The following is a 25,276-nucleotide window of genomic DNA, read 5'->3' as shown; positions in this document are numbered from 1 at the left end:
GAATGGAAAACTTGATGAGCACACACACAAGTTACTTAGCAATTATCGAGAACACGGATAAGAACTGATGAGAAGGAAAACTTGGGAATTTAAAGAGAGATTTCACTGTACGGTGATACGAATCATCATTTTCCGTAGGTACAGGTCAGTGTGTGAACATCGAAAGTATGAACATGTCAGGACATTTGAAAGCGGAAGGAAGGAAGGAAGGAAGGTAGGTAAGAAGATGGCAAAGACAGTACGCTACAACTGGACCGCCAAGTTGCTATTTGTAATGGGAAGGGGAGGTTATTAGGAGACAATAGAGTTCTTAACCGGAAGTGAGTCAGCACTGTTGCCACTAGCTAGAAGAAAGTGTTGGAGATAGACATGCCGCCACTCTGACACCATCAGCCAACAGATCAGGACGGAGGTAAGTGTCACTGGGGCCCTTCTTTAAAGCACAAACAACTTTAAAAGCAGCTTTGAATAGCGGGGGCGTTCTTTCGACGTCTCTTTTCCATGACATGGATATCCATTAGCTTTAGTTGACATGATTACTATTCTTCACGGAGTCCATTTTCAGCATTTAGTGTCATGTAATGGATGACGGCTTGCGCTAAGGTAAGTTAGTAAAACCTCACTCTGGAAAGCTTTCAAAGATGGTGTTGTGCACAGATTTGACAGCTTTGGGTTTTAGCTCACTAGTTTAGCGCTCTCAACTTGATTAAGGTACGGTTGAAGGGCAGGTTATCGGTACCGCTAAGGTGATCTCATGACCCGGTTTGAGAGTTTTGTGGTGTGAACGGCTGTGTAGGTCATCAAAAATTCATGACTTGGAGTTTTCAAAGACTGTGCTAGCCTGTGAGTTAGCAACCTGATGTTTTAACGCAGCGGTCGGCACATTTAGCCACTGTGTGAAAACTGAATTTTGAATTTCCAAAAGAAACACTTTTTCAGGAAATTAATAAAACTGCCTGTTTGATGAGTCATTATTAACATTGCTTTGGCAAAGACAGAAAGCCATTCTTACATTTCCTAATGATCAAGACTGAATTTGATTTGTTTGTGATGTGCGTGGTGCAAAGTGTTAACAATCTGTAAAAAGCGACCAAAAGAATAGCTGCAGTGATACCTCAAAATCATTTCTTTTTGGAACGATTTACAGGGGGACTCGGTTTACGAACACCTTGCCTTACGAATTTTTTGGTTTACAAACGTTAAATTTATGAAAATTAAACCTTGGCATATGCACTACTTTTCGGGATACACATGGAGCAGTGCCCCACCATGGCTGGCGGAGTAATCTTCGATCGTCTGCAGGATACTTTTGCTGTTATGGGACCAAAAAAGACCCCACCACAGGCTTGTGTTCAGCCGAAGAAGACACAAAACAAAATTACAGTCGAGGAGAAGAAGGAGATCATTGAGAAACACGAACGAGGTGTGCGTTTGTCTGACTTAACGCCAAGTCAACCATTGCTCCCATCCTTCGCAACAAAGAAGTTGAAGGTGCGTGTGTTGCTAAAGGTGTTTCCGTGCTGTCAAAGCAACAGTCTCGGGCAATAGAAGAACTTGAAAAACTTCTGTTAATTTGGATTACCGAAAAGCAGCTAGCCACCGACAGCGTGAATAAACCAATTATATCCAAGAAAGCACGGCAAATTCACTCTGATATCTTCATGCGGCAACCTGGAAGTTCGCCGTTTATTGATGATTTTAAAGCTAGCAACGGATGGTTCGAGAACTTTAAGCACCGTACAGGGATTCACTGCGTTAAACGTCATGATGAGACAGTCAGTTCTGACAGTAAAGCTGCCGAAGCCTACAAGGGATCATTCCTCGAAATGGTGAAAGAAGGCTACGTTCTTCAGCAAGTATTTAATGCAGATGAGACCGGCCTTTTTTTGGAAAAAGATGCCTAACCAGACTTTCATAACACAGGTCTGAAGTCTGAACACTATTCCATCAAGGAATACTTTCATTCCTTTCATCACTTTGCTGCTGTGAAATGCTGTGAGACTAATAAAGGCAAATCCAATCCAATCCAATCCAATCAAGCCATCAACGACCATCACAAAGGTAAATAAAACGACTTTATTATAAAGTAGTTTATTTCTTTAATTACAGTTCTAATGGAATGTGACTCCTTCCAAACAGCAATTTCTTCCGACCTGCCACCCCATTCAATCAAGCCATCAACGACCATCGCAAAGGTATATAAAATGACTTTATTATACAGTGCAGTGTATTTCTTTTATTACGATACAATAGCACATTTATTATACATAGAATAATGTATATTGTTTGTGGTTTTAAAGGACAACCGACGTCACTTTTTTCTTTCTTAACTGACATCAGAAAAACGTTTTATAGCATCTAAAATACTCAAAACACGCAGTATGATATTTTTAATCAAAAAATCTGCAAAGAATTGAGCTGCAAATTGGGCATTTTCAGAAAGTCCTGCCCCCAGTTCGTGACGTCACGCCAAGACGTCTTGCATTGCTGGAGAATCCAAACAATGGCTTCAGATTACGGAGAATATGCTTTCTTGTTACACATCCAATTATGAATATGATTCAAATAGTTCTGAAGAGGAAAGAATACATGTTTGCAATTGATTAAAGAATTTATTCCATGCCATTTTGAGGCAACATTGGGGGGAAATCGATCACCAGAAAAGAGGCACAAAATGGCGACCTCCTGTGGCCTCATCCGTTTCCACAGGCTGATAAATTCCTTATATGGAGCTTGGACGCCCTTGTCCGGTTAAAACTTCGTTTTCTTTCCTGGTTCGCGCATTGTCTGGAGTTCACTTGATAAAAATATCAGCAAGTACAATAGATGGTGGACAAACATCTACTTTATTCTGATGAGGCAGAGAAAGCACTTCTCCTCTCGGTGGGACGAAGACATGAGCACAAGAGCACAAAAAAGCAAAGAGTAAGCAAGAAAGCAAAAAGAGAACGAGCTCCCGCTCCTACAAGTTTTAAACGTAGAGTGGCGATCTGTTGTCCAATCAGTTGCGAACAAGTCGACCTTTCCCGTCCAATCGGTCACGAGCAATTCAGTGTTGGGCGGGTCTTAGATTGAAGTTGGAGCCGCTGCTTTTTTCCTCCAACGGCTATTGAACTAATAAGGCTGATAGTTTTATTTAACTAAATTAGACTGAAATTAAACGTGCACAATTCATAATATATACTAAGCTAAACATGAAAAAACATATGTTTACTTAATATAAACATGAAATAACGTAATATGTTTACTAATGTGCATAAACACTCTATCATTCCCTCCTGTTGTACATTTAAACATCAGTTCATACATTTCCAAAAGATTTCATGCATGCACGTCATACTAATTGCACAGGGAACCATTCTAATCTCATCTATCCAACGTCTAATATTATTTAACTTACCATGGAGAAGGCGAAAAACCTCTATCACAATTTTGCTGCTGTGATATATAACCTCTCCATTTTTGAGGGTTTTTAATGAGGAAAACTCCTTCTCGGCTCTCCGTTTTCTTTTTTTTGCTTTTGTTCTTTGGAGCAACCACTCTCTGGCCATGGTGTACTATCCCTAGCTACAACACTGGGTCCCCTTCACGCATTTGTTGATACAAAACCTTTGCGTAATTCACCTGGGAATTAGTTATCATATTCATTAGCATTGTTCTTAAGCATGGAATAATACAACCAATGACTAAGAAAATAAGTACAATCACAATTGCGAATGGGATAAACAGTCTGAGCAAAGTCTTATACCAAGAGCCCCCAAAGAGCCCGTCAAAGATCCACGGTTGATCAGGCCGGTGATCTTTGGCCATGGCATCTCTGAGATCCCTGACAACAGACAGAGCATCAGTCATGTTTATGGAATTCGCTTCTTCGGGTATGTACGTACAACAAGTATCACCCACCATAGCACAGACGCCCCCTTGTGGCGCGGTCAAAAGGTCCAAAACCATTCTATTTTGCAGCACCATTTGTCTAATTGCTGCAATTTCAGTGTTTTGCATTTCATCTACTTCCAAACTGGCGTTTACAAACACTTGAAACCTGTAGTCAATTGTTTCAATTCGTAGCATGTTTTTAGCTACTCCAATTTGTGGAAAAAGAGCTAACATTACCTTACTTCCCGTGCTATGGTGTTTGAATTGTTCTGGAACATCAGTTCCCCAGATCGAATCGTGGGGCTTAAACGACACTCTTCTTTTCACATGATGGTGTGCTGGACGACTGGTAATGATGAAAGTATTGTCAGTCACAGTAACAGGTGCGCACATACCGTAGGCTTTCGGAGGAATAAAAGAATATACTTTCCAACCACATAACCACCAAAGATGTGAAGATACAGGTAAAATGGTGACATTGGTGTTTAACGGTAGCACGTATAAACATCTATTCTCATCTATAAAACCTAGATTTTGACCTGTACCGTACATTGCAACGCATACTGGTAATCGCAATCCGCTCTCGGTCATAACCTGATTTTCAGTTTCCAAAATGGTATCCAAACTTGGAACAATCTCTCCTCTCGAAGCATTGCGAAGAACTGGAAAATGTTGATCAGGTTTATGCGAAGATATTAACATATACGCAGCTCGAGCCATTTTATCTCCAAATACCTTTGAATGCACTCTTTGTTGCGTTACAGAATGTGGCATAAAAGAACAAACAAAGCAATTACTTTTCCTATTTTGTTTAGCAATTAATGTAGCATAACGATACCACGTGTTTGATAACAACGGATTCCAGTCATGTTTTTCTCCTGCAAATGGTTGATATAATGCGTCCATGACATCTGAATTTTGGGCTTTTTTGTCAGGTGTTTCCATCCAGGCTGTCGGTTTGATGTGCGGTTTGCGCTGGAAAGGCGATGTCACGACTGGTGTTGTCAAAGATGACATCATGCATATAGTTACAGGAAAACCAGTGTGATGTTCACGAAAATCAGGACAGAGTCTCAAGTCCATGCATCCCGCAACCTTGTGGGTTACGATAACGAGTTGGATATCTGTCATTGTGCCAGTTCCAGTTCCTAACCAGTTCCCTTGAGTTATCTTTCTGACAATTCGTTTTGCTTCTTGGGCACAGCTATTTTGAACCCATTTTGTTTTGGGCTCAGAATGGACCACAACTGAGTCCCAACCAGTGGTCCAAGTCTTCCCTGACTTGATACGAGCGTACCAAGGACCATGAGGGTAATCACTTCCCGTTTGTCGTGCTTCGTTCCTGAGGATGTTAAGAGGAAATGAGATGATTCCTGCATCTTGTAGTGGCAAGCAGGCTACAGGATGTGCCATGCTAGGGCACTTTTCTGTCATCGTTGGTTGCAATGGTGGAGTCTGGCAGGCTGATGGAATGGGAGGCTTTACGTGCGTCATCTGGATTGCCTCCACTAATTCATACAGCAAGATGATGTGGACCAAACCCATGGCTATTGAGTGGTTTGGCTCCGTCTCTCTTCCACCTGCTCCGGATCTGGTTGGTGAACGATTTTGCAGTGGCTTTGATGCACCCAGGTGGACCTCTCGGCGATTTTGATGGCAGTTGGCGTGGTTATCAGCACGGTGAATGGCCCCTCCGACTTTGGTGCAGACCTTGATCAGCGCCTTCGGGGAGCCCAGCAGCCTCTCTGTTCCTGCAAAGGGAACACAGGACTGCGGCAGTACATGTGCTGTGGACCTCTTTGTTGTTGTACAACATTTCACACAACCATTTTGCCAACAAAGCGCCTGGATCTGAATTATTCTTTTAGAATAAAATGCAACTGGTCTCAGCTTTTGTCCATGCTTTTGTAACAGGACTGAAGTCATGTATTTGTCTTTGCAGTCAACTGTTTGAACAAAAGGTTTGTCATAGTCAGGTAAAGCTAAAACGCTAGTGTTTGCTATCAAATTTTTTAATTCTGTAAATGCTTTACTGCCCTCTTCGGTCCACTGAATAGAGTCTTTCAGTGCCATTTCGTCTTGGTATATAAGTGTCAATAATGGTTGGGTAACTTGTGCATAATGCGGAATCCAAGTTCTGCAATAATTGCACAGTCCCAAAAACGTCATCATCTGTTTTTTCGTCTTAGGTCGAGGAACCTGCAAAATTGTCTGTTTTCTCTTAGTTGTCAACTCTCTTCCCTTTCTTGACAAAAGATGTCCTAAGAAAACTACTTCTTGTTGACAGAACTGCAATTTATCCAAAGAAGCTTTGTTACCTGTATTCGCTAAATATTGGAACAAAGCTATTGATACAGTCTTGTTCTCATCTTCAGTCGGTGAAGCAATTAAGATGTCGTCAACATACAAAAGAATCTGAGAAGATTCAGGATGTTTAAAATCAGCAATACACGAAGACATTTCCTGTGAAAAAATTGTAGGACTATCTGTAAACCCTTGTGGTAATCTTGTATATGTATATTTTTTCCCATTAAATGTAAATCCGAACCAATGACGTGAATTTTTGTGTAACGGAATGGAGAAAAAGGCATTGCTCAAATCAATCACTGTAAACCATTTTTTGTCAGGTTTTAAACTGTTCAATAATGTGTGCGGGTCTGGCACACACGGAGCACGTGATTGTATGGATTTATTTACCTGTCGTAAATCATGCACCATTCTCCAAACTCCAGATTCCACTTTTTTAACAGGAAATATCGGTGTATTACATTCACAAGTTGGGTCTTCAATCAAAATACCAGCTTTCACCATATCCCGTATTACAGGGGTGATGCCAATAATAGCGTCCTGTTTCAATGGATATTGTTTAAGTCTTGGTCGATAAGTCGTTTTAGGCAATACTTCAACTGGTTTCGCTGTTTTAAGTAAGCCCACATCAGTTTTTCCCGATGACCAAAGGGTGGCAGGGACGTCTGGAAAGTCCTCCGCCCCTAAAGTGGCCATCAGTGATAATTCTAGTGAATCGACCTTTACTGGGTCCCCCATAGCGTCAACTACGAAGGACTCCAGAAAATTCACTTTTTTGGGTTTATACCCTTCTTCTGTTGGTATTAACGCTATTTGCAATTTTTGTAACAGGTCTCTCCCCAACAAATTTATAGGACACTCTCCACTCAAGACCATAGTGACCTTGTATGGACTTAGTCCCTCATCTAAAATTTTTATTGGTTTAGAAATCGGTAACAATGTCACTTTCCCATCTGCAGATACCACAGAAATTTGTTGTCGACTCGGAGTGACACCTGGAATGGTGTCTCTTAACACTGATCTGCATGCACCACTATCGCAAAGAAATTTGACATCCTTTTTCCCGATTTTTAGCCAATAATAAGGTTTTTCGTTTTCCGGTAAGGTTAAGGCAAACACATTAGTCAAATCCAAGATTTCAACTGGTTTTATTGATTCCCATTCCTCACTGTTGTGACTGTTGTCATCAGTGTTGAAATGGGGTTCCTCGCGTCAATCTGAATGTTTTGTTTTATGTCCTTCACCATATCGCGTATTATATGGTGGAGGTCTGTAAGATTTCCCATGTTTCCTTTTCGGTATAGGTTTCTTTTTGCAGTGGCGAGCCATATGCCCTACACTGCCACAACTGTAGCATCGATCATTGTGCGGTATCCGTCTCTTCATCCGATCCTGGTATAACACGTTCTCCATTATGTTACCCATGGTAGATGCCATCACATGTTCCATCGGCGAATCTGCACCATTTCCCCACTTTTTTCTCACCACTTCTTGGGCGTGTATTGCCCATTCCATGAGATCAACCAACCTTCCAGTCCGGTGTTGGACATAATGTTTGCGAATGAAATCTCCAATTTCCGGCGTCAAATTCTGCAAAAATGTTTGCTTGAATTGGTTGACATATATGGAATTCTCATCAGCAGATTCAGGAATACAGCAGTGGTTTCGAAAAACATTTTCCAAGCGTCCCCGAAAAATGTTAATATCTTCCCCACGTAACTGTCTACAATTCTGAATCAAGCCAAAGTTTGGTGTTTTCTTCCATAATGTTCGGATGTTTTCACAAACCAATCTTCGTTGGGTTGACGCTTCCTCGTACGTCATATTTGTTCCCATCGATGTTTTCCCAGTGAAGTCACCTTTCACCCGATTCCAATGGTGTCCCAAGCATCTCCTGAAAACCTTAAGTGTTTCTTGTCCATTCAACTGATAAGAAGCACATAATTCCTCAAAATTCTCAGTCCAACTTTCTGCATTTTCAACAACATCACCTAGTCCTTTACACGCCTCTGCAACATCACTGTCGCCCCATGGCCGATAAACCAAGATGGTTTGATCATGTATGCTTGAAGAATTAGGATTTGCTACCTGAATGAGTGGCAAAACGTCACAGTCGCTTCCATTATTCATTTCAATTCCATTCAACTCTTCAAACGGATACAATTGTCCAGAACAATTTGCTTTGCTCCTCGTACGCGAAGAGACACAATCAGCGGCAATCTGATTTGCCATCTCAGGTTGTAATCCTCGTATTCCTCCAGTAGGGGTCATAAGCGCTCCATTCTGCTGGTCTGCCCAACAGACATTTGGAGTCATCACCTGGGGGGCCCACGCAGGGGGGCCCACCCGCCCCACAGGGGTTGAACAAATGGCGTCCTCCCCCTTCTTCAGCTCCGCGGAGGAGGAGGGGGGTCGTGGCGCCTCGACGGGGCAGCCCCCCGCCTCTCCCCCTCGCCTCCCGTGGGGGAGCCCTGGGGATTGAAACAATGGCTGCTCTCCATTTCCTACCAACTTTTCATTGGGACGTGCAACAGACGAAGCCACAGTTTCATCGTCAGAGCTCACTTTGGAAGACATTGCAACTATCGCTTTCTCCTCTTTTTTCATCCGTTTGGCTTCCATCTCTCTCTCTCTGATTTTTGCTTGCGCAATCCAAGCTTCGCAGGCAATTATCTCGGCACGTATCTTTCCAAGAGATTTTTTCATCGCGGATGCTTCTTGAAGTTTCAATAGAAACAAAACTTCCTTCAGAGGCTGGAGTTGTAAAGAACCAGAGAACGTACTACAGTCCATCCACTTCTTGCAATAAAGTTCGCTACCTGGGAACTTTTTGGACATAAACTCTACGTCCCTATGAATTGGGGTCTTTTTAGAAAAAATAGCACCCATTTTCACGATTGCAACAACAAATTCCTTCTTCAACTATCACAAGAAAGGAAGCACACCTCGCGATGTTGATTCAAACCCAAGAACAAAGGGCGTGATTCGCGCCAGTCCTCAGCCAGGATGCGCGTTCACGCACACACACAAGGAATGCTCTTACGCGCACACACACACCAACGGCTCAAATGACTTCGCCCCCACCCTTTCTTCTCTCCGAGACAAAGAACTTTCTCTCTGCCACGATGCTAGCATAGACAAACCAAGTTAAGAATGTATTTTTGATCTTATTTCTTTCCTCTCGACTCAGTACAATGGCAGCTGCCCTAAAACACTTCCGCTCTACAGACTAAAAGCGGTCCACCACACAAACTGAATCCCAGCTATCACCACCTTGTGAACAATATTCTTTCGCTGGAAAACTTCCGATTCACATTTCGGCGTGTGGATATTGCGTGCACCTTAATATGCACTCCTCCACCGGCACACGTATTCTCATTTGGCCACCTTGCCTAACGAAAATCGCTTCACACCGGTCCGTACATGAGTCAAGTGGAAAAGAGACTCTCTGGCCAGGAGGTCTCACAATGCATTCAAACAATGGCTGCTAGCTAGCGCGCTACTTACTTAGTGAACTTTTGAATGCTGCCGTGTAGTCCTTCAGCCAGAACGCGAGGAGCCCAACTGCCACCAGAAAGTTGTGATTCCTTCTGTCTCTCGCGTGGAGGATTTTCCGCGAACAGGCTTTAGTGAAGAACGAAAAAAAAAACTTCGTTTCTTCCGTAGGTTGTCCCAATCAAAGCGCAGATTTGACGCGCATCTCAATGCGGGTCTCCCGTCGAAAAAATCATAAAACGGGTCAATCGCCAAGAGCTTCTTTAGCTCCCGTCTCGCTTTGACTGGTCACCCAGGTTGTGGTCCTCGAGCAAAGGCTGGTCGACGTAGCACGGGTTTTTCGGCACCAATTAATGTCCGGTTAAAACTTCGTTTTCTTTCCTGGTTCGCGCATTGTCTGGAGTTCACTTGATAAAAATATCAGCAAGTACAATAGATGGTGGACAAACATCTACTTTATTCTGATGAGGCAGAGAAAGCACTTCTCCTCTCGGTGGGACGAAGACATGAGCACAAGAGCACAAAAAAGCAAAGAGTAAGCAAGAAAGCAAAAAGAGAACGAGCTCCCGCTCCTACAAGTTTTAAACGTAGAGTGGCGATCTGTTGTCCAATCAGTTGCGAACAAGTCGACCTTTCCCGTCCAATCGGTCACGAGCAATTCAGTGTTGGGCGGGTCTTAGATTGAAGTTGGAGCCGCTGCTTTTTTCCTCCAACGGCTATTGAACTAATAAGGCTGATAGTTTTATTTAACTAAATTAGACTGAAATTAAACGTGCACAATTCATAATATATACTAAGCTAAACATGAAAAAACATATGTTTACTTAATATAAACATGAAATAACGTAATATGTTTACTAATGTGCATAAACACTCTATCAGCCCTCTTCTGGCGGCTTTTGGTTGCAACGCGGTTTTCAGACCAAACATGTAAAACAAAATACATTGACGTGATGAAAGGACTGCTACAATGTGTCTTTTTTTCGGCTAGGGGCGTTCCTTTAGTGACGTCACGTACGGTCTCAAACTAAAAAAAGGGACTTCCTGAATATTCAGAGCCAGTCTTAAAACGTAAAATATAGCTATATGCGGTGGAATCTTATTAAAATATGCTAAGCAGAAGTCATTTGAAGCCATTTTACAAATTATGGACACAACTTGTCCGGAGACGTCAGTTGTCCTTCAAGGCTTATTTAGTTGAAAATTGTATTTTATGGAGAACTGGGAAAGGATTATTCGCATTTTCATGGTTTCCTATGGGAAATACATTTTTGGGATACACACTTTTTGCCTTACACACTCTGTCTGCGAACCAATTAAGTGCGTAGGACAAGGTCCCACTGTATCTCAAATCATTGTTCTCCATAATATGAATGAATCTCAAGGGGTTGGCTTCTGGTGGGAAAGCGTCTTTTTTTTCTTTTTTTTTTTGTTGTTGTCACTTCCCTGAGGAAAAGTGCAAACCATCAGTAACCCATCAACCAGTTTTTCTGTTTCTGTCTGTTCTCGTCCTAATCGCTAGATAGCTCGCAAGATAGCCAGATAGCTACCAAGATAGCCAGATAGCTAGCAAGATTGCCAGATCGCTAGCATGATAGCCATATAGCTGGCTCGGCAGCCAGCCAGATAGCTAGCGAGGTAGCTTAGCGAAATAAGCTAGCAAGGTATCTTCACGAGATAGCTTGCGAGATAGTTTAGCAAGCTATAGTGAGATATCTTAGCTAGCGAAGTAGCATAGTGAGATAGTGAGGTAGTTTAGCAAGATAGCGAGGTAGTTTAGCGAGATAGCGAGGTAGTTTAGCAAAATAGCGTGGTAGTTTAGCGAGATAGCGAGGTAGATTAGCAAACTAGCGAGGTAGCTTCAGGAGATAGCAAGGTAGCTTAGCGAGGTCACGAAGTAGCTAGATAGCTAGATAGCGAGACAGCTAGATAACTTCACAAATACAGTGCAGCCAGTATTCTACTTGGGAGATGTGAGGTTCGCTTCCTTATTACGGAGATGGGCTGCACACGTTTGGTTCTTCAATTCGTCTCGGTGAAACCACAGCTCAACGGATCTGTTGCTGCGCTGCCTTTATGGAAGTTGGCATGCAGTTGTTTTCCATTCGGGTCGTTTTACATTCGACACTGCTACTGTTCCTCAACTAGCCTTATTTTAATTAGTAGGAGCACACATGTTTGATTTCAACTTATATTATTTGTGGATACAGTTATTTTGTCAGTGGCATCTGATTTTTTATAAATGTCGCTTAACGTGTAAACACAAAGATGTAGAGATAGTCACTACATTGGCATAGGCAATTGTGATGTAAATCTTGCCCTTGAGGGGTCAGTGTCTTATTGTGCCGGTCCCAAGCCTGGATAAATACACAGGGTTGTGTCAGGAAGGGCATCCGATGTAATAGCCTGGCCAAAACAAGATGGAGGACAAAAGATGGAGGACACTGATTCGCTGTGGCGACCCCTTGAAGGGAAAAGCTGAAAGGAAAAGAAGTAGGGGGGTTTTAACCTACATGTACAGTGATTGATAAGAAGCGACAGAGAAATAAATATTGTCCAGAACGTGAGTTTTACCCAAAGTTAATTTACAAATGAAAATTTGTACAAAGGGAAAGTATTGGAAGGAAAGTATTTTCCTGTAGAACACAATCACTTTTCAATACACAGAACAGGAAATGTGCCTCGTTCACATTGTGGTTTTGGGTTGTTACTGCCACTGGGCTGCACACCAGAGCCTATTTAGATTACCAGAATCCACATGTCAAGAGTAGGAACTTGAACGTCAGCCAAGGACTGTTATCTTGAAGCGTTACGAAGGATGTTATTGTCATTTTGCTAGGCGATGCAGTCGAGCATATTTTCAAGCCTGTCAGATGAAGATGCAACCATTTGTAAAAAGCCTGATTGAATAAACATAACTCAACAAATGTGCTTCTCGGAAATGCTGCTTTACTCTTACTAATTGGGACAATAAGGTCTTTTGCAATCAAATAAGGGCGTGATAAGGGTCTGGCAATGAAAATCTACAAGTATTTGCTTGAAGTAGATGTCTGGACTGGGGCCATTTGAACCACTTTTAATCATCTGGTCGGTCATAAAGTGGCTTTTAAAAGCTAGAATCTCGTCTGGAGGCGCAGCCAAAAATAAAGATTTGGGTAGAGCAATAGAGCAAGAAGAGAGGAGGCTGTTTACGACAGGTTGTTCAAAGAACACAAGATGAGGGGAGCAGGTCAATTTTGGGGTAGGGGTGTTCAGGGGGCATTTGGTAGAGGAGACTGTTTTGGTGCATTCACATTTTAACAGTAAAAAATCAGGCACACGCATATACACACACACACACACACACACACACACACACACACACACACACACACACGCACGCACACGCACACACACACACACACACACACACACACACACACACACACACACACGCACGTACACACACACACACATCTCTGCGATTTAAAATGTGAGATACTATTTTACCACTTGTAAAGTCTCCTAGCTAGAAAAAAAAGTTGGATTGGATTGGGTTGGACGTACTTTTATTTGTCTCGTCTCTTACCTAACAACTTAACATGTGATTGAAAGGACAACCGACGTTACTTTTGTCTTTCTTAACTGACATCAGACCGTTTTATAGCATTTAAAATACCCAAAACATGCGGTATGATATTTTTATTCAAATGCAAAACACCAATGAAAATGACTTAAAGTGTCCAAAAAATTGAGCTGCGAATTGGGCATTTTCAGAAAGTCCCGCCACAAGTTCGTGACGTCACGCCAAGACGTCTTGCATTGCTGGAGAATCAAAACAATGGCTTCAGATTCGGAGAATATGCTTTCTTGTTACACATCCAGTTATGAATATGATTCAAATAGTTCTGAAAAGGAAAGCATACATGTTAGCAATCGATTAAAGAAGTCCTTCCATGTCATTTTGAGGCATCTGGACTGCAATGTAGCGTTCCAGAAAAAAGGCACAAAATGGCCACCGAGCTGTTGTGAGGAATGAATCAGCCCGTTTCCGCAGGCTGATAAATTCCTTCCACGGAGCTTGGACGCGCTCTTCTGGCGGCTTCTGGGTGCAACACGAGGTTTTCAGACCAAACAAGTACAGCAAAATGCATTGACGTGATGGAAGGACTGCTTCAATGTGTTTTTTTTTTCGGTCAGGGGCGTTCCTTTAGTGACGTCACGTACGGACTCGTCACCGACTCAAAAACAAGACTTCCTGAATATTCAGCGCAAGTCTTAAAACGTAAAATATAGCTATATGCGGTGGAGTCTTTGTAAAATACGCTCAGTAGAAGTCATTTGAAGCCATTTTACAAAATATGGACACAACTTGTCTGGAGACCTCGGTTGTCCTTTAAGATTAAATGAGGGGTGTCCAGACTTTTTGTAAAGGGGGCCAAGATTTGGTGTGTTAAAAATGTTTGTTCTCTATATATTACAGCAATTAATTTAAAATACATTTGAGTGAGCCATTCTGTGTTTCATATTTCCTTTTTTCATTTTCATTTTCAGCTATGTTAAACATGTGTTTTGGTTCATTGCAGATTGTTTATTCATTAAAATTTAATGTTCACTTAACTTGACTTTGTTAACACTTAACTCATTCACTGCCATACACAAATATATTCAAGAATTGAAAATATGACGTGGAGCGCCGTTCCCGAATGTGTTGTTGTTTTCTTGTGGGGGGGGGGGGCGATCAAGTGCTGGTCAGACCTCTGACAACGTTTTTCCCTCCTACGAGGGGGCAATATTTGCCTTTTGTACAGCTGCCCCCACTTGCACCTCATATTACTCCAGACCCATACAATTTAGGAATCATCTCTTTTATTCTGATAAAAGAAGAGAGTCTAAGGTTTTTTATGCTGCATTAAATATTTATGTAGTCCTAACACTCAATATTCTGTGGGTCCTGGAATTTGAGTGAAAAGGACAAAAACCTTGGCATTACAGTGTGCACAGTTTTTCACATCGTCTGGCAGTGAATGAGTTAAATTCTTTTTTTTTTTGGTAAACTGTTAAACGAACAGAACTGATTGTTTGGTTTTTTTCATTTGTTGCCATTTTCGAAAATGTTAAAAAAAAAAGAAAATCGCCTATACTCCCATACTAATTAGCTGTTTCTAATTGAGCCACTCGATGGCAGCACTTAGCACACGCAGTTAACAGCACTACTTCCTATTGTAATAATTTTACATGCGGGCCAGACATTGATTTTATCAGGGAGGCTGCGGGCCGAATAAAATTTGACCACGGGCCGCATTTGGCCTCCCGTCTAGACTTTGGACATATCTGGATTAAATGCATCGGGAATGATGCCTGGTAATGGTAATTACAAACTGATATGGAGAGGTAGACTTGAATAAATGGTCCAGAGAACCTTGTTCAAGGAATATACACTGCTGTGGCTCAGTCAAAAAGAGGGAGGGGATGGATGGATCAAACTATTTCTGAGGCAAAAGTGGGAGTTCCACTTTTGCCGTATAATCCCCAACGGAGGAAAGGCTGTCATTACAACTTGACTTGAGACTTGGAAATTGCCTGGATGAATTCCTTTGATTTGCATTTGACATGAACCTCTATGATAATTAAGCCAATCTTTCAGTGACGAGGACTTCCTCTGCCAAGACATCGCACACATGTCGACTGCCTATCTCTTTCTGATCATTGCCATCAAAGCAGCTACCGGCAGTGACACACAGCTGCTTTCTGATCACAATTATGTTGTTGCATTCTTCGAAAAGACCCAAGCACATGCTGCGGATAAATGGTGCGATTGATGTGTGACAAAACCGCAGATGGGGAAGCACAATGCCCTCCATGTCAGCGTGAAAGCAGAGGGTCTAATTACTGATACAGTGAAGCTTTGTTGCGAATGACTCAATGGACCACTCGGAACATCTCTATGAGGTTTCAATCGAAAGAGGCTGGGAGATGGGCAGCTCATTCCAGAATTTGGTGGCTTTAACTCTGAGACACTGATGCCATATTTTGGCCGGAGGTAGGCCTTCACATTATTAGTCAATGTCATCCCTCACCTGAACCACCTACGTCTCACCCGACCTCAGAATTAAGAGGTAGGACTGTGACCGCAGGATTAGTGGGAAGATTTATTTAAGCAGTTTCAAACTTCAGCAGTTTAGCAGACCTGGGGAAAATCCCACTAAAGCCACAGATGATACACAGCATTCCGGGTAATCTGGTCCTTGAAGAAATTACATTTCCAAGATAAAAGTTAGGTGTGGGAAGTGACGATGTGTCTGTGTAGTAGTGTGGAAATGCTTACACATGGTTTAGGACAGTGGTTCTTAAACTGGGTTCAATCAAACCCTAGGGGTTCGGTGAGTCTGTCTCAGGGGTTCGGTGGATCCTGCACCGCAGAGGTCCACCCCTCAGTCTAGTCTGCAGCAGTGACGTGCGGTGAGGTTCATTGCTGGTGAGGCACTGACGTCATCACAGTCAGACTTACAAACATCTGAACTCCACAGAGTAGCTTATTCACCATTTGTTTGACAACAGTTAACGTGTTTGGTTTAAACTGTCATGTCAGCATTCTTTATATAAATTGTAGCATAGAAAAAAAGAATGAAAAAAACGTGATTTTCGTGTTACCTTTACTAATAAATGAAGTCCATGCGCCGCTCCTTCTGAAGAAAGGCATCGATAACCTCTTTGTAGAAGCCTTCCTTATCTTTCTTCAGTGTTAAAAGTCTTTCTATTTCTTTCAATTTAGATATGTAATCCTCCATTCTGAAAATAAGGCCATGCAACACGAAAAAATGACTGGATGATTGCACTTATCTTGCTCACTGTAGCTTGCTGTCACTAATTCTATTATTCTGCAGCCAAGGAGGCGCAAGAAGAATCTGTAATCACCAGCGTCCCCTGCCATGAGGCAGGAGAACTGTGTGCCTCACCAATGCACACAGTTTTGATGAAGATAAAATAAAATAAACACTGTACTACAGTGTTTATAATGTACAGTGACTCTACATATACACCAGCTAAAGTGGAGAAATTTAGTTCGTATACTAAAAGTTTTGGAACACGATAATAGCGACATGCAGATGGACAGCAATGCAGTCTCACTGCAGAGCAAGCCAGCACAGTTAGCATAGTCATTGCGCAATACATGGTGAAGCTTAGCCGGCTGCTGCCTCACCGCTCGTCTCTACTTAGTATTTGAACGGTAAATGTGAAAATTCATCGATTTTGAAAAAAAAATCCAAAAATGGTGAAGTTAAATGGAAAATAACTTTAAAGTACAAATCACTAAATAAATATAACTGTTTAATTTATTTTTTCATTTGGCATTTCCAAGATGACAGGTGAGGCACTGCCTCACCTGCCTCCCCGGACTGCATGTCACTGGTCTGCATGCAGTTAGTGGGCACAGTCATTGGAAGAAGGGTTCGGTGAATATGAAACTGGTGGGGTTCGTTGCCTCGAACAACATTAAGAACTACAGTGATACCTCAGTTTACGAACCCCTTGGCTTACGAACTTTTCGGTTTACGAACGTTAAATTTATGAAACTTTTACCTTGGCATACTGTCACGTCCGCTCGAGGAGTGGTGACAGTCCTCCAGGGACGGGGGGAAGTAGTTAGGATCGGATCCGAAATACACGGTGGAGGCAGTGATTCCAATAAAGAGTCTTTACTGAGACACATCAAACATAACAGAAAGTCAAGAACAAGGAAGGAGGGCAACGGCAAACAGACCTGCATGCAGAAGGGTGACGGAGGACTTCCAGGAATACACCGACAACGACAGAACGGTAAGTGAGGCTTTTATAGCCAGAAGGCACAATCAAGGACATGGGGAACAGGTGCGTGAGTCAGGAGAGCCGGGAGGGGAGGGGCCCGCTCAAGGAGCAGAGGAGGAAGAGACAGGAGGGGAGGGGCTCGCTCCTGGCGACGACGAGGATGTGACACATACGAACGAGATACACACGGAGCTGCCTCAATGAGTGATGTGTCGTTCGCGAACGAGCCCGTTCTTCTAACAACAAAATGGCAGCCGGCTTGTTTTGGTCCTCTATTCCCTGCCCCTAGTCTTCCGTTAAAGCCACGTGATTGGTCAAGAACGCAGCAGTCAGGTGGGCTTTAGAGATAGAGAGTGAAGCCGTTCTACAAAAAGAAAATGGCTGCCAACTTTTTTTGTCCTCTATTTCCCGCACCCAGTCTTCGGTTAAAGCCATGTGATTGGTCAAGAGCGCAGCAGTGAGGGGAGGTGGTTTAAACATTAAAGAGACAGGCAGACGACAGTGAGAAAGTTTGAACTTTGATGTTCAAAGGCAGAGTGTAGACTGCCAGGTTATAATATCACATCAATCAGGCTCCACAAACAACCCGCACAAGCCATCTGTACACTTGATGCAAAAAGCTATAAACCCAGCTAAACAGAACACATTTGATGAGGAACTAAGTAAAATTATCGCAGAGAAAGCACCTACAAGGGATCATTCCTCAAGATGGTGAAAGAAGAAGGCTACGTTCCTCATCAAGTGTTTAATGCTGATGAAACCAGCCACTCCATTCCATCAAGCCATCAACGACCACCACAAAGGTAAATAAAATGACTTTCTTATACAGTACAGTTTATTTCTTTAATTATAATGCCATAGCACATTTATTACACATAAAATAAGGTATATTATGTGTAGTTTTAAGGCTTAGAAAATTAGAAAGTAGAAAATTATGTTTTATGAGGACCTGGGAACGGATTTTAATGGTTTCCTATGGAAAATTATTTTTTGGAATACACACTTTTCGCCTTACACACTCTTTCTAGGAACCAATTAAGTTTGTAAGCCAAGGTATCACTGTACTAGTTTAGGAAAATAAATGAAAATTGGATTTACCTTTTAAATTTGAATATTTTTTCTCACATGGGGAAAAAATGGGTCTTCCATCCATTTTCTGGCCTGCTTTAGCCTCACACGGGCCGCACAGTGTGATTGAGCCTATCCCAAGGGACACCCTGAACTGGTTGCCAGCCAATTCTGGGGCAGCGAACAACCATTCGTGCCCACACTCACACATTGGGACAATTTTAGAGTGTTCAGAGTTTAAAACTCCTCCAGAGGGAGCCCTTGACCAAGTCTTGTCTGTGAATTTAACAAAACAGCAGTCATTATTGTAAACTGGCCGAAATGGACCGTTGCAAGGCATGAAAGGCTTTCACACAAAGTGCTTTTTCATTACAACGCTTCCTGCCTCATCAAAAGGATCCGAAAATGCTGACTTTCTCACACACATCCGCTGATTTCTCCACGGCTTTACTCATCGTCCAGAACACCTCATGTGAGAAACCTTGTTTTTTTTGTGTGTGTGTGTTTTTTCAAGATTCATTAATCATTAACATGGTGAATTCCGGGAACTGTGAGTCAAGAAACTGCAAATAAAAGGTTTTCATCCATTTTTTACTACATGTTCCATTCCGTAGGTCAGACCAAGGATGAAAATCACAAGCCTGCTCTTTGTCAGCTTTCTAATCAACTTGACTTCTGCAACACAAGGTAGGAATTTATCGTTGTCTTAATGTATTCTGAGCGAGTCTTTCACTCACGGAAGTTGTTCTGCATGTTAGGGATGGGCATTTTACAACCGTGACATTGCCTCGAGAGCTATATGCTGCTATTGTTGAAATAAACGTACGGTTATGACAACGGAACAGCAATCGATGGGTGATAAAAGTCATTTTTCTTCTGTGTTTTTACTTTGCACATTCTACATTATCACTGACAAAAGAGCAGTGGTGGGCCGTCAGGGCCTGCAAGGCCTTCTCTGCTGTCTTGAAAATATCTGAATCACAGACTAATGTGAATTATTTTTTGTCTGAATGGTCGTGCCTGAAGTCCTTGTCACTGCCACTGATTAAAACAACCAACACCTGTGCAGCTACAGGTGGTGCCCGGCAGTGCCACCTGTTGATCGCAAACAATTAAAATGCACATTCGTCGAGCAAAAAAAAAAAAAAAAAAAAAAAAAAAAATTCAAGATATTAAAAAACTTATTTATCAAAAACTGAAAAGAGTCAAGAGAATTTCAAGAGATATGTATACTTTTTTGTACGTCATACTATTACGACAGTCATAGTACTACTGAGCGAACTATATTTCCCACAGCACTGATTGGTCAAGCAATGTCATGTGATCATCTGTATCCAATGATACCCAAGCCGGTGTGTTACAATTAATCAGTGACTGACCATCAAGGTATACAAAGAATTCTCTGGTAGCCTAAAAATATCTGAATCACAGATTGATGTTAATTATATTTTGTCGATGAATTTTTATTCAATAATTGCAAATTTTGTGTGTTTTCATCATTAAGCATTTAACCAATCACATTTCATCCATCATTTGTTGCCTGGCTCATAAATCTACTTGGACACCTTCACAATCAGTTCTGTAGGCTCTGTAACATAAAAATCAATGGTGATTAAACAGTTGCTTTAACCAATCAGAGTTCGAGTTGGCTATCCAAGTCCTGCTGGAAGGTGCTGGCAACGTCACAGTTTTTGCAAATAATGATTGGCTCGTCACTAGCCAATCATAGTAGCCCTAGCTGCTAATGATAAGCGCATACCGGCGAGAGCTAGAACACTGTAGCGTAGCAAGCTGCATAAGCAAATATATTGTGTTGATTTAATAGCATTTTTGTCAACCCACAATGGCTGAAGGAGCCATTTTTAAAGCCATTTTCACGGAGTTTTCAAGAAAAAGTGAACATCATGAAGAAAGGTCGGTCAGTTATTTCCGAGCTAATGGTACCCTCTAGTCTGGATGGATTCAGACTTGGCACTACTGAAGGCCTACCGTTAAAATCCAAGGCCTGCCACTGCAAAACAGTCAATGAAGTGTTATGACCAATTTATGAATTACCAATGTCTGTGCGTTTGTTTGCAGGGTTGGTGAGCGTCAGCAATGTTACGGCCGAGTGTGGCAAGTCGGTGGCGATACTCTGCAACGTGTCAACACAGAGCGACGGTCTCTCAGTCAAACACATGGAGTGGTCCCAAAACCACAAGCTTTTGTGTCAAGTGAACAGCCAGGGAGAATTGAAGCACAGCAAAAATATGAAAAGCGACTTCCGTTGCGTGTATGAAAAAGGCCAGCTGTCGCTCATCTTTGAAAAAGTGTTGCCAGAGGATAGCGGCGCCTCATATGGCTACATGTGCAAACTGCGTTCCAACTGGGGAATTTCACATGCATACGGATGGATAGAACTGCAAGGTCAGTTCACATGACACCAGCACGTGATTTTCTCTCCTTTTAAAAAATAATAAAACAAATATTATTCACACTGAGATCATACATAGGCAGTGCCTTGGTAGCAGACTTCCCCATGAAATAATTTGTGACATACGTAATTGGGCTTGAGTGTGCAATTTTGAAAGATGAAATATGAAAATATGAAAAAACAAAAAATGGCACTCGCCGGCCAAACTACCTTAAGCGCTTTGTTGCAGCTTCAACTGTTGCTAAAGCGCTATATAAATCAATATGTATTGTATTGTATTTGGAAAATTTTGAATCTACAATTCACCTGAAAAACATTTTGGAATTTACATACTGTAAATTTCACATCTGTGTAAGCTCTCAGTCGTACAGGAGTGGTCCATCGATGAGAAGGTTTCTTCAGCCGTCATCTGTACAAATTAGAAGGTTTCGGACGTTTCGCCTCCTATCCAAGAGGCTTCGTCAGCGAACTAAAGTCTGACTGGTCGTATCGGCCCTATTTATATATCCCTAATGTCCAGACATGGTGGCTACACACAGCTATGATAGGTCCCTACTATCAGGTTGGGGGGAGCAGAGGACCACTCCCTGTGGCCCCACTGATTGTTCCTGCATTCCTGGCTAAAGACTGGCCTATTACCCCCACTCCCACCGGTATCACCTCATCAGCATTACGAAAGTTGCCTAACCTGTTTTGCCTAAGCAGGCTATTGTATGAACGATCCAAATTGAACCTCACCCCACCAGACCGGTTTTATAAGAATTGCTTCTTTTAACCCCCTTTCAAACCATCTATGTTCTTTCGCTAAGATTTTAACCTCATTGTCGTCAAATGAGTTGTTGCTAGCTTTTAGGTGCAAATGTACTGCCGATTGAGGCCCACTTGTATTATTCCTGCGATGTTGATAAAGTCTTTTTTTGAGAATTTGTTGAGTCTCCCCAATGTACTGCTCTTTACAATTTTCATTCTTACAATGTATTGAATAAACTACATTACTTTGTTTTTCGTTTGGTAGCCTATCTTTTGGATGCACTAATTTTTGCCTTAACGTGTTTATCGGTTTATCGGTCCTCGGTTAAAATCTTAGCGAAAGAACATAGATGGTTTGAAAGGGGGGTAAAAGAAGCGATTCTTATAAAACAACAAAATCCTTCTTTAAACCGGTCTGGTGGGGTGAGGTTCAATTTGGATCGTTCATACAATAGCCTGCTTAGGCAAAACAGGTTAGGCAACATTCGTAATGCTGATGAGGTGATACCGCTGGGAGTGGGGGAAATAGGCCAGTCGTTAGCCAGGAATGTAGGAACAATCAGTGGGGCCACAGGGAGGGGTCATCTGCTCCCCTAAACCTGAGAGTAGGGACCTATCATAGCTGTGTCCGGCGCCACCATGTCTGGAAATTAGGGATATATAAATAGGGCTGATACGACCAGTCAGACTTTAGTTTGCTGACGAAGCCTCTTGGATAGGAGGCGAAACGTCCAAAACCTTCTAATTTGTACAGATGACGGCTGAAGAAACCTTTTCATCGATGTAAATTTCACAATAAAGGATAAAAGTACACAATGAAAGGGGAAACCACTCAAGAAAAAACATCATCCATTTGAGTCGATATGATGTGCCTTTAAGATGTCCTATTTTGCCACAAAAAATACATTTTTTCCATATCCATCATAATTACATTTTATGCGATTAGAAATCAAAATTGGCCAGCTCTCATACTTAAATAAATATGTATCTCCAAACAGACAAAATACATATGTGAGCTTGTTGGGGTTGGGGGGTAAAATGATCTCCTCAGTGTATTTTATGCAACAGATTAAAGAGCTCAGAAAATAAATTAACTCATTCACTGCCATTCCCAAATGTATTCAGGAATTGAAAAGCATGACGTGGAGCGACATTCCCGAATTTGTTTGTGAATTGAAAAGCATGACGTAGAGCGCCATTCCTGAATTTGGTCGCCGTTTGGTATTTCTCGCGAAGTGGTGCCGATCAAGAACTGGTCAGACCTCCGGCAATGTTTTTCCTTCCAACTAGGGAGCAGCATTTGCCTTTTGTACTGCCGTCACCATTTCAAGCTCAGATAATTCCAGACCCAAATCACTGAAGAATAACTCTTTTTTTTTTCTAATGAAAGAAGAGAGTCTAAGGTTTCTTATGCTGCATTGAATGTTTATTTACTCCGAAAACTCAATATTCTGTGGGTGCTGAATTCGAATGACAATGACAAAAACCCTGGCACTGGAGAGGACAGATTTTTGCACGTCTGGTAGTGAATAAGTTAATGGATGTTTTTCGAGTGCGCCGTGTAAAAAAAAAAGGTTGACTTCCTACAATAAAACTTCATTTGTTTATTCTGCTACATTTACAGTATTCAGAAAGAAACACTTTATAGTGATATTGATCCATTCGCCACCCTGGGGTCGTTTTGAGAGAATCAAAGCATTAAGTGTAAGCCTCATTTCCAACCTGATGATGTGCTCGACAGAGTGTTGCGGGACGGTCCAAGGCGTTTTGACGAAGGACGGCCCTGTCTGCACGTTCACCAACATCTATCCGGACGCAGAAGTCTTGTGGTCTCACGTGTCCCAAAGTCAACCGAAGGCACCTAGAAAGCAGAGCACCTTTAAAAGTACGCAGGAGGGTGGCTGGGTAACCATTCGTAGCCAGTTGGAAGGGAATTCCAACGAGGACTTTAACTGTACCTTGATGAGCATTGAGTCTGGAAGACAAATTGTATGCAATTCGTCTGAGGATGCACGATTCCTTGACGAGCATGGACTAAAACCTCAGGGGTTCACAAAGAATGTTGGGAATGGTTCCGGAGCTCTTGACCCTTTGATCAAAATTCTGTTCATGTCAATCCTACTTGTAGTCATGCGGAAATAAATCATTTGTTTAAAGGACAACCGACGCCCCGGACAAGTTGTGTCCATAATTTGTAAAATCACTTCAAATGACTTCAATGAGTGTTTTTTTACAAAGATTCCACGGCATATAGCTATATTTTACGTTTTAAGACTCGTGCTGAATATTCAGGAAGTCTTGTTTTCGAGTTGATGACAATGCCTGACGTGAAGTCACGTGTGGAACGCCCCTGACCGAGAAAGCGACACACAATGCATTTTGGGTACTTTGTTTGGTCTGAAAACTTCGTGTTGATCGTGTTGACGGCGAAATAATAAGGAAAACACATAAATAATGTGATGGTGAATCGTTGTGTGTTGTTTCTGAGGTCATTTTGAAGTAGCTTTGGGACCCTTTAAGTCATTTCTATTGGTGTTTTGCATTTGACTAAAAATATAAGCCTGTGTGTTTTGGGTATTTTAGATGCTGTAAAACGTTTTTCTGACGTCAGTTAGGAAACAAAATAATGGTGTTGATTGTCCTTTAAGGGATTCAAGAGAACAGAGTATGATTAGGTTCTCATTCACTATCAATGTGATACCCCAGGGATCAATCCTCCGACTCCATAGGATTCACTCACCGCCATGCTACTGGACACCCTCACCACTTGGCTGGATGACTTTGTGCGCCGTGATCTGTACTTTTGTTGGCTTTCTTTGGTTTAGATTTCATGTTGTATTTTCTTGTTTGACTCTGCTCAAGTTTTGCTCATTGGGTTTTGGTTTGCACCTTTTCTCATCAGCCAAGTCTCTTATCTCTCCAAATCAGCTCCCTCAGATGACCAGGTGGCCCTCGTTACCCCATCAGATGTTGGATTTTATGTTGTATTTGAGGAAAGTGGGAAGTCGGAATGGTGCTAATCGGATCGTCCCAGTTCCGGCCTCAAAGTGTTCAAGATGAATGTAAAAAACAAAGACGGCTGATTCTGACAAAATATTAGTTGGTCTGGTTCGACACAAGGTATTTTGACATCAGGCAAACTTTCTTCATAATTTCTTTCATGTACATTAAATAAAGCATTTTTTTCTCTCCATAGGATCATTCATTTAAATAAGTAACTTAATGTATGGTGAAACAGTCATATAATCACATAACAGACAGTCTTATGTGAAGGTACGTGAGATAATGGAAATAATGTAATAAAAATGTATATTGCTCCCCCGGGTCTCCCAGTTCAAATGAGTGTTTGCGTGTGCTTTTCCTGATCGGAAGAAGTAAGATTCCGACTTCCTACTTTCCACGAATGCACCATAAATTCACTTCATTTGTTTTAGTTACCCATAAATGCCCGAATGTCTCCTTGTTTTCATGTAAATGAGTGTTTTGTTTCTTTATTACTTTCATTCTTTATTCGCGAGACTTGGTAAGTTTGATGTTATGTTTCACGTTTTGTTTGAGTTTTAATTTTTTGTCAAATAA

General features: G+C 41.9%; 1 protein-coding gene across 3 annotated transcripts; it reads left to right on the top strand.

Annotated features, from left to right (window-relative positions):
- Nucleotides 1-345: 345 nt before the first annotated feature.
- Nucleotides 346-25,016, top strand: LOC148892272 (uncharacterized). 3 transcript variants are annotated; one of them, XM_089006894.1, is made up of 4 exons: nt 346-412; nt 19,149-19,221; nt 20,614-20,940; nt 23,439-25,016. In XM_089006894.1, the coding sequence occupies exons 2-4, from the start codon at nt 19,161-19,163 to the stop codon at nt 23,837-23,839; spliced, it is 789 nt and encodes a 262-aa protein (XP_088863020.1). In that variant the 5' UTR covers nt 346-412; nt 19,149-19,160; the 3' UTR covers nt 23,840-25,016. The 3 variants fall into 3 exon arrangements, with proteins under 3 accessions (XP_088863020.1, XP_088863019.1, XP_088863021.1); XM_089006893.1 differs by lacking the exon at nt 346-412 and adding an exon at nt 585-603; XM_089006895.1 differs by lacking the exon at nt 346-412 and adding an exon at nt 18,675-19,006.
- Nucleotides 25,017-25,276: the final 260 nt, after the last annotated feature.

This window comes from Hippocampus bargibanti, linkage group LG10, assembly GCF_051943395.1.
Source record: "Hippocampus bargibanti isolate YZ-2025 linkage group LG10, ASM5194339v1, whole genome shotgun sequence".
In the NCBI taxonomy this organism is placed as follows: domain Eukaryota; kingdom Metazoa; phylum Chordata; class Actinopteri; order Syngnathiformes; family Syngnathidae; genus Hippocampus; species Hippocampus bargibanti.
Note: the sequence above shows the minus strand (reverse complement) of the source record. Positions and strands in the feature narration are given on the sequence as shown.